The following is a 12,800-nucleotide window of genomic DNA, read 5'->3' as shown; positions in this document are numbered from 1 at the left end:
CCCCCCCCCGGCTCTGACACACACACACAGGAGCCCCTCCCCCCGGCTCTGACACACACACACACACACAGGAGCCCCTCCCCCCGGCTCTGACACACACACACACACAGGATCCCCTCTCCCCAGCTCTGACGCACACACACAGGAGCCCCTCCCCCCGGCTCTGACACACACACACACAGGAGCCCCTCCCCCCGGCTCTGACACACACACACACAGGAGCCCCTCCCCCCGGCTCTGACACACACACACACACACACAGGATCCCCTCTCCCCAGCTCTGACACACACACAGGATCCCCTCTCCCCAGCTCTGACACACACACACAGGAGCCCCTCCCCCCAGCTCTGACACACACACACACACAGGAGCCCCTCCCCCCAGCTCTGACACACACACACAGAAGCCCCTCCCCCTAGCTCTGACACACACACACAGGAACCCCTCCCCCAAGCTCTGACACACACACACAGGAGCCCCTCCCCCTAGCTCTGACACACACACACAGGATCCCCTCTCCCCAGCTCTGACACACACACACACAGGATCCCCTCTCCCCAGCTCTGACACACACACAGGATCCCCTCTCCCCAGCTCTGACACACACACACAGGAGCCCCTCCCCCCGGCTCTGACACACACACACACAGGAGCCCCTCCCCCTAGCTCTGACACACACACACACACAGGAGCCCCTCCCCCCAGCTCTGACACACACACACAGGAGCCCCTCCCCCTAGCTCTGACACACACACGCAGGATCCCCTCTCCCCAGCTCTGACACACACACACACAGGATCCCCTCTCCCCAGCTCTGACACACACACAGGATCCCCTCTCCCCAGCTCTGACACACACACACACACACAGGATCCCCTCTCCCCAGCTCTGACACACACACAGGATCCCCTCTCCCCAGCTCTGACACACACACAGGAGCCCCTCCCCCCGGCTCTGACACACACACACAGGAGCCCCTCCCCCCGGCTCTGACACACACACACAGGATCCCCTCTCCCCAGCTCTGACACACACACACACACACAGGAGCCCCTCCCCCCGGCTCTGACACACACACACACAGGAGCCCCTCCCCCCGGCTCTGACACACACACACACACAGGAGCCCCTCCCCCCGGCTCTGACACACACACACAGGATCCCCTCTCCCCAGCTCTGACACACACACACACAGGAGCCCCTCCCCCCAGCTCTGACACACACACAGGAGCCCCTCCCCCCAGCTCTGACACACACACACACACACACACAGGAGCCCCTCCCCCCGGCTCTGACACACACACACACACAGGAGCCCCTCCCCCCGGCTCTGACACACACACACACACAGGAGCCCCTCCCCCCCGGCTCTGACACACACACACACACACACAGGAGCCCCTCCCCCCGGCTCTGACACACACACACAGGAGCCCCTCCCCCCAGCTCTGACACACACACACACACACAGGAGCCCCTCCCCCCGGCTCTGACACACACACACACAGGAGCCCCTCCCCCCGGCTCTGACACACACACACACAGGAGCCCCTCCCCCCGGCTCTGACACACACACACACACACAGGAGCCCCTCCCCCCGGCTCTGACACACACACACACAGGAGCCCCTCCCCCCGGCTCTGACACACACACACACAGGAGCCCCTCCCCCCGGCTCTGACACACACACACAGGAGCCCCTCCCCCCGGCTCTGACACACACACAGGAGCCCCTCCCCCCGGCTCTGACACACACACACAGGAGCCCCTCCCCCCGGCTCTGACACACACAGGAGCCCCTCCCCCCGGCTCTGACACACACACACACAGGAGCCCCTCCCCCCGGCTCTGACACACACACACACAGGAGCCCCTCCCCCCGGCTCTGACACACACACACAGGAACCCCTCCCCCCGGCTCTGACACACACACACAGGAGCCCCTCCCCCCGGCTCTGACGCACACACACAGGAGCCCCTCTCCCCGGCTCTGACACACACACACAGGAGCCCCTCTCCCCGGCTCTGACACACACACACAGGAGCCCCTCCCCCCAGCTCTGACACACACACACAGGAGCCCCTCCCCCTAGCTCTGACACACACACACAGGAGCCCCTCCCTCTAGCTCTGACACACACACACAGGATCCCCTCTCCCCAGCTCTGACACACACACACACAGGAGCCCCTCCCCCCGGCTCTGACACACACACACACACACACACACAGGAGCCCCTCTCCCCAGCTCTGACACACACACACACAGGAGCCCCTCCCCCCGGCTCTGACACACACACACACACAGGAGCCCCTCCCCCTAGCTATGACACACACACACACACAGGAGCCCCTCCCCCAGCTCTGACACACACACACACACAGGATCCCCTCTCCCCAGCTCTGACACACACACATAGGAGCCCCTCCCCCTAGCTCTGACACACACACACAGGAGCCCCTCTCCCCAGCTCTGACACACACACACAGGAGCCCCTCCCCCTAGCTCTGACACACACACACAGGAGCCCCTCCCCCTAGCTCTGACACACACACACAGGAGCCCCTCCCCCCGGCTCTGACACACACACACACAGGATCCCCTCTCCCCAGCTCTGACACACACACACACAGGAGCCCCTCCCCCCGGCTCTGACACACACACACAGGAGCCCCTCCCCCCGGCTCTGACACACACACAGGAGCCCCTCCTCCCGGCTCTGACACACACACAGGAGCCCCTTCCCCCGCCTCTGATACACACACACACAGGAGCCCCTCCCCCCGGCTCTGACACACACACACAGGGGCCCCTCCCCCCGGCTCTGACACACACACACACAGGAGCCCCTCCCCCCGGCTCTGACACACACACACACACAGGAGCCCCTTCCCTCGGCTCTGATACACACACACACACACAGGAGCCCCTCCCCCCGGCTCTGACACACACACACACACACAGGAGCCCCTCCCCCTAGCTCTGACACACAGGGGCCCCTCCCCCCGGCTCTGACACACACACAGGAGCCCCTCCCCCCGGCTCCGACACACACACAGGAGCCCCTCCCCCCGACTCTGACACACACACACAGGAGCCCCTCCCCCCGGCTCTGACACACACACACACAGGAGCCCCTCCCCCCGGCTCTGACACACACACACACACACACACACACAGGGGCCCCTCCCCCCGACTCTGACACACACACACACACACACAGGAGCCCCTCCCCCCGGCTCTGACACACACACACACACACACACACAGGAGCCCCTCCCCCTGGCTCTGACACACACACACAGGGGCCCCTCCCCCTGGCTCTGACACACACACAGGAACCCCTCCCCCCGGCTCTGACACACACACACACACAGGAGCCCCTCCCCCCGGCTCTGACACAAACACACACAGGAGCCCCTCCCCCCGGCTCTGACACACACACACACACACACACACACACACAGGGGCCCCTCCCCCCGGCTCTGACACACACACACACAGGGGCCCCTCCCACCGGCTCTGACACACACAGGAGCCCCTCCCCCCGGCTCTGACACACACACACACAGGAGCCCCTCCCTCCCAGCTCTGACACACACACACACACACACAGGAGCCCCTCCCTCCCAGCTCTGACACACACACACACACAGGAGCCCCTCCCCCCGGCTCTGACACACACACACAGGAGCCCCTCCCCCCGGCTCTGACACACACACACACACACAGGAGCCCCTCCCCCCGGCTCTGACACACACACACACAGGAGCCCCTCCCCCCGGCTCTGACACACACACAGGATCCCCTCCCCCCGGCTCTGACATACACACACACACACAGGCGCCCCTCCCCCCGGCTCTGACACACACACACACACACGGGCCCCTCCCCCCGGCTCTGACACACACAGGAGCCCCTCCCCCCGGCTCTGACACACACACACACAGGAGCCCCTCCCCCCGGCTATGACACACACACAGGAGCCCCTCCCCCTGGCTCTGACACACACACACAGGAGCCCCTCCCCCCGGCTCTGACACACACACACACACAGGAGCCCCTCCCCCCAGCTCTGACACACACACACACACAGGAGCCCCTCCCCCCGGCTCTGACACACACACAGGAGCCCCTCCCCCTGACACACACACACAGGGGCCCCTCCCTCCCAGCTCTGAAACACACACACAGGAGCCCCTCCCCCCGGCTCTGACACACACACAGGAGCCCCTCCCCCCCGGCTCTGACACACACACAGGAGCCCCTCCCCCCGGCTCTGACACACACACACACACACACACAGGAGCCCCTCCCCCCGGCTCTGACACACACACACACAGGAGCCCCTCCCCCTGGCTCTGACACACACACACACACAGGAGCCCCTCCCCCCAGCTCTGACACACACAGGAGCCCCTCCCCCTGACACACACAGGGGCCCCTCCCCCTGACACACACACACACAGGAGCCCCTCCCCCCGGCTCTGACACACACACAGGAGCCCCTTCCCCCGCCTCTGATACACACACACACACACACACACACAGGAGCCCCTCCCCCCGGCTCTGACACACACACACAGGGGCCCCTCCCCCCGGCTCTGACACACACACACAGGAGCCCCTCCCCCCGGCTCTGACACACACACACAGGAGCCCCTTCCCTCGGCTCTGATACACACACACACACACACAGGAGCCCCTCCCCCTAGCTCTGACACACAGGGGCCCCTCCCCCCGGCTCTGACACACACACAGGAGCCCCTCCCCCCGGCTCTGACACACACACAGGAGCCCCTCCCCCCGGCTCTGACACACACACACAGGAGCCCCTCCCCCCGGCTCTGACACACACACACAGGAGCCCCTCCCCCTGGCTCTGACACACACACACACACAGGAGCCCCTCCCTCCCAGCTCTGACACACACACACACACACACAGGAGCCCCTCCCCCCGGCTCTGACACACACACACACACACAGGAGCCCCTCCCCCCGGCTCTGACACACACACACACAGGAGCCCCTCCCCCCGGCTCTGACACACACACAGGATCCCCTCCCCCCGGCTCTGACACACACACACACACACACACACACACAGGCGCCCCTCCCCCCGGCTCTGACACACATACACGGGCCCCTCCCCCCGGCTCTGACACACACAGGAGCCCCTCCCCCCGGCTCTGACACACACACACACACACACACACACAGGAGCCCCTCCCCCCGGCTATGACACACACACACACAGGAGCCCCTCCCCCTGGCTCTGACACACACACACAGGAGCCCCTCCCCCCGGCTCTGACACACACACACACAGGAGCCCCTCCCCCTGGCTCTGACACACACACACAGGAGCCCCTCCCCCCGGCTCTGACACACACACACACAGGAGCCCCTCCCCCCAGCTCTGACACACACACACACACACACAGGAGCCCCTCCCCCCGGCTCTGACACACACACAGGAGCCCCTCCCCCTGACACACACACACAGGGGCCCCTCCCTCCCAGCTCTGAAACACACACACAGGAGCCCCTCCCCCCGGCTCTGACACACACACAGGAGCCCCTCCCCCCCGGCTCTGACACACACACAGGAGCCCCTCCCCCCGGCTCTGACACACACACACACACACACACACAGGAGCCCCTCCCCCCGGCTCTGACACACACACACACACAGGAGCCCCTCCCCCTGGCTCTGACACACACACACACACACAGGAGCCCCTCCCCCCAGCTCTGACACACACAGGAGCCCCTCCCCCTGACACACACAGGGGCCCCTCCCTCCCGGCTCTGACACACACACAGGAGCCCCTCCCCCTGACACACACACAGGGGCCCCTCCCCCCGGCTCTGACACACACACAGGAGCCCCTTCCCCCGCCTCTGATACACACACACACACACACACACACACACACACAGGAGCCCCTCCCCCCGGCTCTGACACACACACACAGGGGCCCCTCCCCCCGGCTCTGACACACACACACAGGAGCCCCTCCCCCCGGCTCTGACACACACACACACAGGAGCCCCTTCCCTCGGCTCTGATACACACACACACACACACACAGGAGCCCCTCCCCCTAGCTCTGACACACAGGGGCCCCTCCCCCCGGCTCTGACACACACACAGGAGCCCCTCCCCCCGGCTCTGACACACACACAGGAGCCCCTCCCCCCGGCTCTGACACACACACACACAGGAGCCCCTCCCCCCGGCTCTGACACACACACACACACACACAGGAGCCCCTCCCCCCGGCTCTGACACACACACACACACACACAGGAGCCCCTCCCTCCCAGCTCTGACACACACACACACACAGGAGCCCCTCCCCCCGGCTCTGACACACACACACACAGGAGCCCCTCCCCCTGGCTCTGACACACACACACACACACACACAGGAGCCCCTCCCCCCGGCTCTGACACACACACACACACACAGGAGCCCCTCCCCCCGGCTCTGACACACACACAGGATCCCCTCCCCCCGGCTCTGACACACACACAGGCGCCCCTCCCCCCGGCTCTGACACACACACACACACACACACGGGCCCCTCCCCCCGGCTCTGACACACACAGGAGCCCCTCCCCCCGGCTCTGACACACACACACACAGGAGCCCCTCCCCCCGGCTCTGACACACACACAGGATCCCCTCCCCCCGGCTCTGACACACACACAGGCGCCCCTCCCCCCGGCTCTGACACACACACACACACACACACACACGGGCCCCTCCCCCCGGCTCTGACACACACAGGAGCCCCTCCCCCCGGCTCTGACACACACACACACACACAGGAGCCCCTCCCCCCGGCTATGACACACACACACACAGGAGCCCCTCCCCCCGGCTCTGACACACACACAGGAGCCCCTCCCCCTGACACACACACAGGGGCCCCTCCCTCCCAGCTCTGAAACACACACACAGGAGCCCCTCCCCCCGGCTCTGACACACACACAGGAGCCCCTCCCCCCCGGCTCTGACACACACACAGGAGCCCCCCCCCCCAGCTCTGACACACACACACACACACACACAGGAGCCCCTCCCCCCGGCTCTGACACACACACACACACACACACACAGGAGCCCCTCCCCCTGGCTCTGACACACACACACACAGGAGCCCCTCCCCCCAGCTCTGACACACACAGGAGCCCCTCCCCCTGACACACACAGGGGCCCCTCCCTCCCGGCTCTGACACACACACAGGAGCCCCTCCCCCTGACACACACACATGGGCCCCTCCCCCTGACACACACACACACAGGAGCCCCTCCCCCCGGCTCTGACACACACACAGGAGCCCCTTCCCCCGCCTCTGATACACACACACACACACAAAGGAGCCCCTCCCCCCGGCTCTGACACACACACACAGGGGCCCCTCCCCCCGGCTCTGACACACACACACAGGAGCCCCTCCCCCCGGCTCTGACACACACACACACAGGAGCCCCTTCCCTCGGCTCTGATACACACACACACACACACAGGAGCCCCTCCCCCTAGCTCTGACACACAGGGGCCCCTCCCCCCGGCTCTGACACACACACAGGAGCCCCTCCCCCCGGCTCTGACACACACACACAGGAGCCCCTCCCCCCGGCTCTGACACACACAGGAGCCCCTCCCCCCGGCTCTGACACACACACACACACACACACACACACACACACAGGAGCCCCTCCCCCCGGCTCTGACACACACACACACACAGGAGCCCCTCCCCCTGGCTCTGACACACACACACAGGAGCCCCTCCCTCCCAGCTCTGACACACACACACACACAGGAGCCCCTCCCCCCGGCTCTGACACACACACACACAAACACACAGGAGCCCCTCCCCCTGGCTCTGACACACACACACACACAGGAGCCCCTCCCTCCCAGCTCTGACACACACACACACACACACACACACACACAGGAGCCCCTCCCCCCGGCTCTGACACACACACACACACACACACACACACACAGGAGCCCCTCCCCCCGGCTCTGACACACACACACAGGATCCCCTCCCCCCGGCTCTGACACACACACACACACACAGGAGCCCCTCCCCCCGGCTCTGACACACACACACACACACACAGGGGCCCCTCCCCCCGGCTTTGACACACACACAGGAACCCCTCCCCCCGGCTCTGACACACACACACACACACACACACACACACGGGCCCCTCCCCCCGGCTCTGACACACACACACACACAGGGGCCCCTCCCACCGGCTCTGACACACACAGGAGCCCCTCCCCCCGGCTCTGACACACACACACACAGGAGCCCCTCCCTCCCAGCTCTGACACACACACAGGAGCCCCTCCCTCCCAGCTCTGACACACACACACACACAGGAGCCCCTCCCCCCGGCTCTGACACACACACACAGGACCCCCTCCCCCCGGCTCTGACACACACACACAGGACCCCCTCCCCCCGGCTCTGACACACACACACACACACACACACACACACACACACAGGAGCCCCTCCCCCCGGCTCTGACACACACACACACAGGAGCCCCTCCCCCCGGCTCTGACACACACACAGGATCCCCTCCCCCCGGCTCTGACACACACACACACACACAGGCGCCCCTCCCCCCGGCTCTGACACACACACACACACGGGCCCCTCCCCCCGGCTCTGACACACACAGGAGCCCCTCCCCCCGGCTCTGACACACACACACAGGAGCCCCTCCCCCCGGCTATGACACACACACACACAGGAGCCCCTCCCCCGGCTCTGACACACACACAGGAGCCCCTCCCCCCGGCTCTGACACACACACACAGGAGCCCCTCCCCCCGGCTCTGACACACAGGAGCCCCTCCCCCTGACACCCACACACACAGGAGCCCCTCCCCCCCGGCTCTGACACACAGGAGCCCCTCCCCCTGACACACACACACAGGGGCCCCTCCTCCGTTGAGATGCCAGAGCTAAGCACAGTCATGGCTGATGGCTCCTTCCTGTGTGATTTAGGAATTCGCAGAGGCCTGTAAGCGGGAGGGATCGGAGAGGGATGAGCGCGGTGTGGACCGGGTGCTGGGCCTGGGGACCTCCAGGTGAGATGGCGTGTAGTGGAGACGCCACGATACTCGGGGGTTCAGGCGCTTGTATCATCGTGCACTCGTGCCATGTTGTAATCTCGTGTGATTGTCGCCTGCAGCGTCTCCGCAAACCGGGTGACCCTTTCTAAAGAAGATAAGGAGGCAGCAAAGATGGGCTTCTCCATCTTCACCGTAAGTCTGAGCCCGGTGATGTCCGGGGGGCAGTGACCTGTACAGCTCGCTGGGGTGGGGGGGCCTTTACTTTCTGTCAGTCACATGACTGGACATTTCATTATGGCTGTGACCAGTCCTGTTGACTTTTGGGTTTATCTCTTCTATACATGAGAAATATAGCACGGTGTATGGATATACAGATCAAGAGGGGTTAATCACCCCTCCCCCAGCGCTGACCTCTTCTTTCCATCTGTAGCATCAGAAAACTGGAGAGCGGGAGAATCTTCCGAACAAGAAACAGGCAGTGGAGAAGAGCGAAGATGAGACGCCGGCGAGGTGATCACAATGGGTGGAGTGGGGCTGCCATGATCACAGTGACTATATACTGATGGGTGCGGACCCTGTGAGTGGAGCAACCCTTAAAGTGTTTGGGAATTTCTGTGTTACAGGTCAGAGGGCAGGAAAAAGGCAAAAAAGGAGAAAAAGAAGAAAAGGAAGAAAGAAAAGAAAGTGAAAAAGGAAAAGCGTCGGAGGTCGGACTCTTCATCAGATGATGGAAAACATGAGAGGTGATATCAGATACAGAGAGGAGGAGAGGCCAGTACCGACCCCGATATCAGATACAGAGAGGCGGAGAGGCCAGTGCCGAAGCCCGATATTAGATACCGAGAGGAGAGGCCAGTACTGAACCCCGATATCAGATACAGAGAGGAGGAGAGGCCAGTGCCGAAGCCCGATATTAGATACCGAGAGGAGAGGCCAGTGCCGAACCTCGATATCAGATACCGAGAGGAGAGGCCAGTGCTGACCCCGGATATCGGATACAGAGAGGAGGAGAGGCCAGTGCCGATCCCCGATATTAGATACCAAGAGGAGAGGCCAGTGCCGAACCTCTAGATACTGAGGAAGAGATGCCAGTGCTGACCCCCAATATTAGATACATAAAGGAAGAGAGGGCAGTGCCAATACTAGATACAGAGAGGAGGAGAGGCCAGTGACTACCTCGATATCAGATACAGAGAGGAGGAGAGGCCAGTACCGACCCCCAATATCAGATACAGAGAGGAGGAGAGGCCAGTGCCGACCCCCAATATCAGATACAGAGAGGAGGAGAGGCCAGTGCCGATATCAGATACAGAGAGGAGGAGAGGCCAGTACCGATATCAGATACAGAGAGGAGGAGAGGTCAGTACCGACCCCCGATATCAGATACAGAGAGGAGGAGAGGCCAGTACCTATATCAGGTACAGAGAGGAGGAGAGGCCAGTGCCGAAGCCCGATATTAGATACAGAGAGGAGGAGAGGCCAGTGCTGACCCCCGATATCAGATACAGAGAGGAGGAGAGGCCAGTGCTGAAGCCCGATATTAGATACAGAGAGGAGAGGCCAGTGCCGACCCCCAATATCAGATACAGAGAGGAGGAGAGGCCAGTGCCGATATCAGATACCGAGAGGAGGAGAGGCCAGTGCCGATCCCCGATATCAGATACAGAGAGGAAGAGAGGCCAGTACCTATATCAGGTACAGAGAGGAGGAGAGGCCAGTGCCGAAGCCCGATATCAGATACAGAGAGGAGGAGAGGCCAGTGCCGACCCCGGTATTATATACAGCGAGGAGGAGAGGTCAGTGCCGACTTCTGATATTAGATAGAGAGAGGAGGAGAGGTCAGTGCCGACTTCTGATATAAGATACAGAGAGGAGGAGAGGTCACTGGCTGACCTCTGATATTAGATGCAGAGAGGAGGGGCCCCTACACTTTTCTTATCAGGGGCCCTGTACAATCTGTGCTGCCCTGGTGTATAATGTACAGTGGCTTGCAAAGTATTCATCCACTTGACTTTTTTTGTGTTTTGCTTCCTCACAACCTGGAATTTCACTGTTCTTTTTGAGGGTTTGCATCAGTTAATGTAAAGAACATGCCGACAACTCTGAACATTTGGTTTTCTTTTTATTGTGAAGCAAACAACAAATAGAACAAAACAACTGAAAACTTCAGTGACTATAACTATTCACCCCCCTAAAGTCAGTACTTTGTAGAGCCACCTGTAAGTTGCTTTGAATAAGTCTCTATGAGCTTTCCACATCTTGCCACTGGGATTTTTGCCCATTCCCCAAGGCAAAACTGCTCCAGCTCCTTCAGGATAGATGGTTTCCTTTGGTGAACAGCAATCTTCAAGTCTGACCACAGATTCTCCGTTGGATGAAGGTCTGGGCTGTTACTCAGCCACTCCAGAACATTTACACGTTTCCCCTTAAACCACTCGAGTGTTGCTTTTGCAGTATGGTTTGGTCTTTTTCTTGTTGGAAGGTAAACCTCGGTCCGAGTCTCAAATCACTGACCTACAAACAGGTTTTACTCAAGAATATCCCTGTATTTCGCACCATACATCTTCTCCTCATCTCAACCCATATTCCCTGTCCCTGCTCCTGGAAAACAATCTCCCCAGCATGATACTGCCACCACCATGTTTCACTGTGGGGATGGTGTTCTTGGGGTGATGAGCTGTTGGTTTGGTGCCAGACATAGCAGTTACCTTGGTGGCCAAAAAGTTCAATTTTAGTCTCATCTGACCTTAGCACCTTCCTCCATACATTTGGGGAGTCTCCCACATGTCTTTTGGCAAACTCAAAACGAGCCGTACAATTTTTGTGAGTAAGCAAAGACTTTTTTTATGCCCACTCTTCCATAAAGACCGCATCTATGGAGTGTACGGCTTATTGTGGACGTATGGACAGATACTCCAGTCTCTGCTTGGGAACTCTGCAGCTCCTTCAGGGGTTACGTTTGGTCTCTTGAGAGTTTTGGTGGGCACCCTTTCTTGGCATGTTTGCTGTGGTACCATGTTCTTTCCACTTGATGATAATGGATTTGATGGTGCTCCGCTGGATCATCAAAGATTAGGATATTTTTTTTAGAACCCAACCCTGACTTGTACTTGTCAATAACTTTGTCCCTGACTTGTCTAGAGTTCTCCTTGGTCTTCATGGTGTTGTTTGGAGATCTCCATGGTCTTCATGGTGTTGTTTGGAGATCTCCATGGTCTTCATGGTGTTGTTTGGAGATCTTATTGATCTTCATGGTGTTGTTTGGAGATCTCCTTGGTCTTCATTGTGTTGTTTAGAGATCTCCATGGTCTTCATTGTGTTGTTTGGAGATCTCCATGGTCTTCATGGTGTTGTTTGGAGATCTTATTGATTTTCATGGTGTTGTTTGGAGATCTCCATGGTTTTCATGGTGTTGTTTGGAGATCTCCATGGTTTTCATGGTGTTGTTTGGAGATCTCCATGGTCTTCATTGTGTTGTTTGGAGATCTCCATGGTCTTCATGGTGTTGTTGGAGATCTCCATGGTCTTCATGGTGTTGTTTGGAGATCTCCATGGTTTTCATGGTGTTGTTTGGAGATCCCCATGGTCTTCATTGTGTTGTTTGGAGATCTTATTGATCTTCATGGTGTTGTTTGGAGATCTCCATGGTTTTCATGGTGTTGTTTGGAGATCTCCA

At 60.7% G+C, this 12,800-nt stretch overlaps 1 protein-coding gene across 2 annotated transcripts in view; it reads left to right on the top strand.

Moving 5' to 3' along the window:
* CUNH1orf35 (chromosome unknown C1orf35 homolog) overlaps window positions 1-12,800 on the top strand; it is a 72,653-nt gene that overhangs the window by 57,755 nt on the left and 2,098 nt on the right. For both annotated transcript variants that reach the window (XM_073677181.1, XM_073677182.1), the window contains exons 5-8: window positions 9,057-9,139; window positions 9,244-9,316; window positions 9,555-9,634; window positions 9,748-9,867. In XM_073677181.1, the coding sequence (XP_073533282.1) occupies window positions 9,057-9,139; window positions 9,244-9,316; window positions 9,555-9,634; window positions 9,748-9,867 (356 nt within the window). The remainder of the gene's footprint in view (window positions 1-9,056; window positions 9,140-9,243; window positions 9,317-9,554; window positions 9,635-9,747; window positions 9,868-12,800) is intronic.

Source organism: Phyllobates terribilis, unplaced genomic scaffold (genome assembly GCF_046119375.1).
Source record: "Phyllobates terribilis strain yellow unplaced genomic scaffold, ASM4611937v1 Scaffold_4__5_contigs__length_816908805, whole genome shotgun sequence".
Classification (NCBI taxonomy): Eukaryota; Metazoa; Chordata; class Amphibia; order Anura; family Dendrobatidae; genus Phyllobates; species Phyllobates terribilis.
This window is presented reverse-complemented; position numbering and strand designations above follow the sequence as displayed.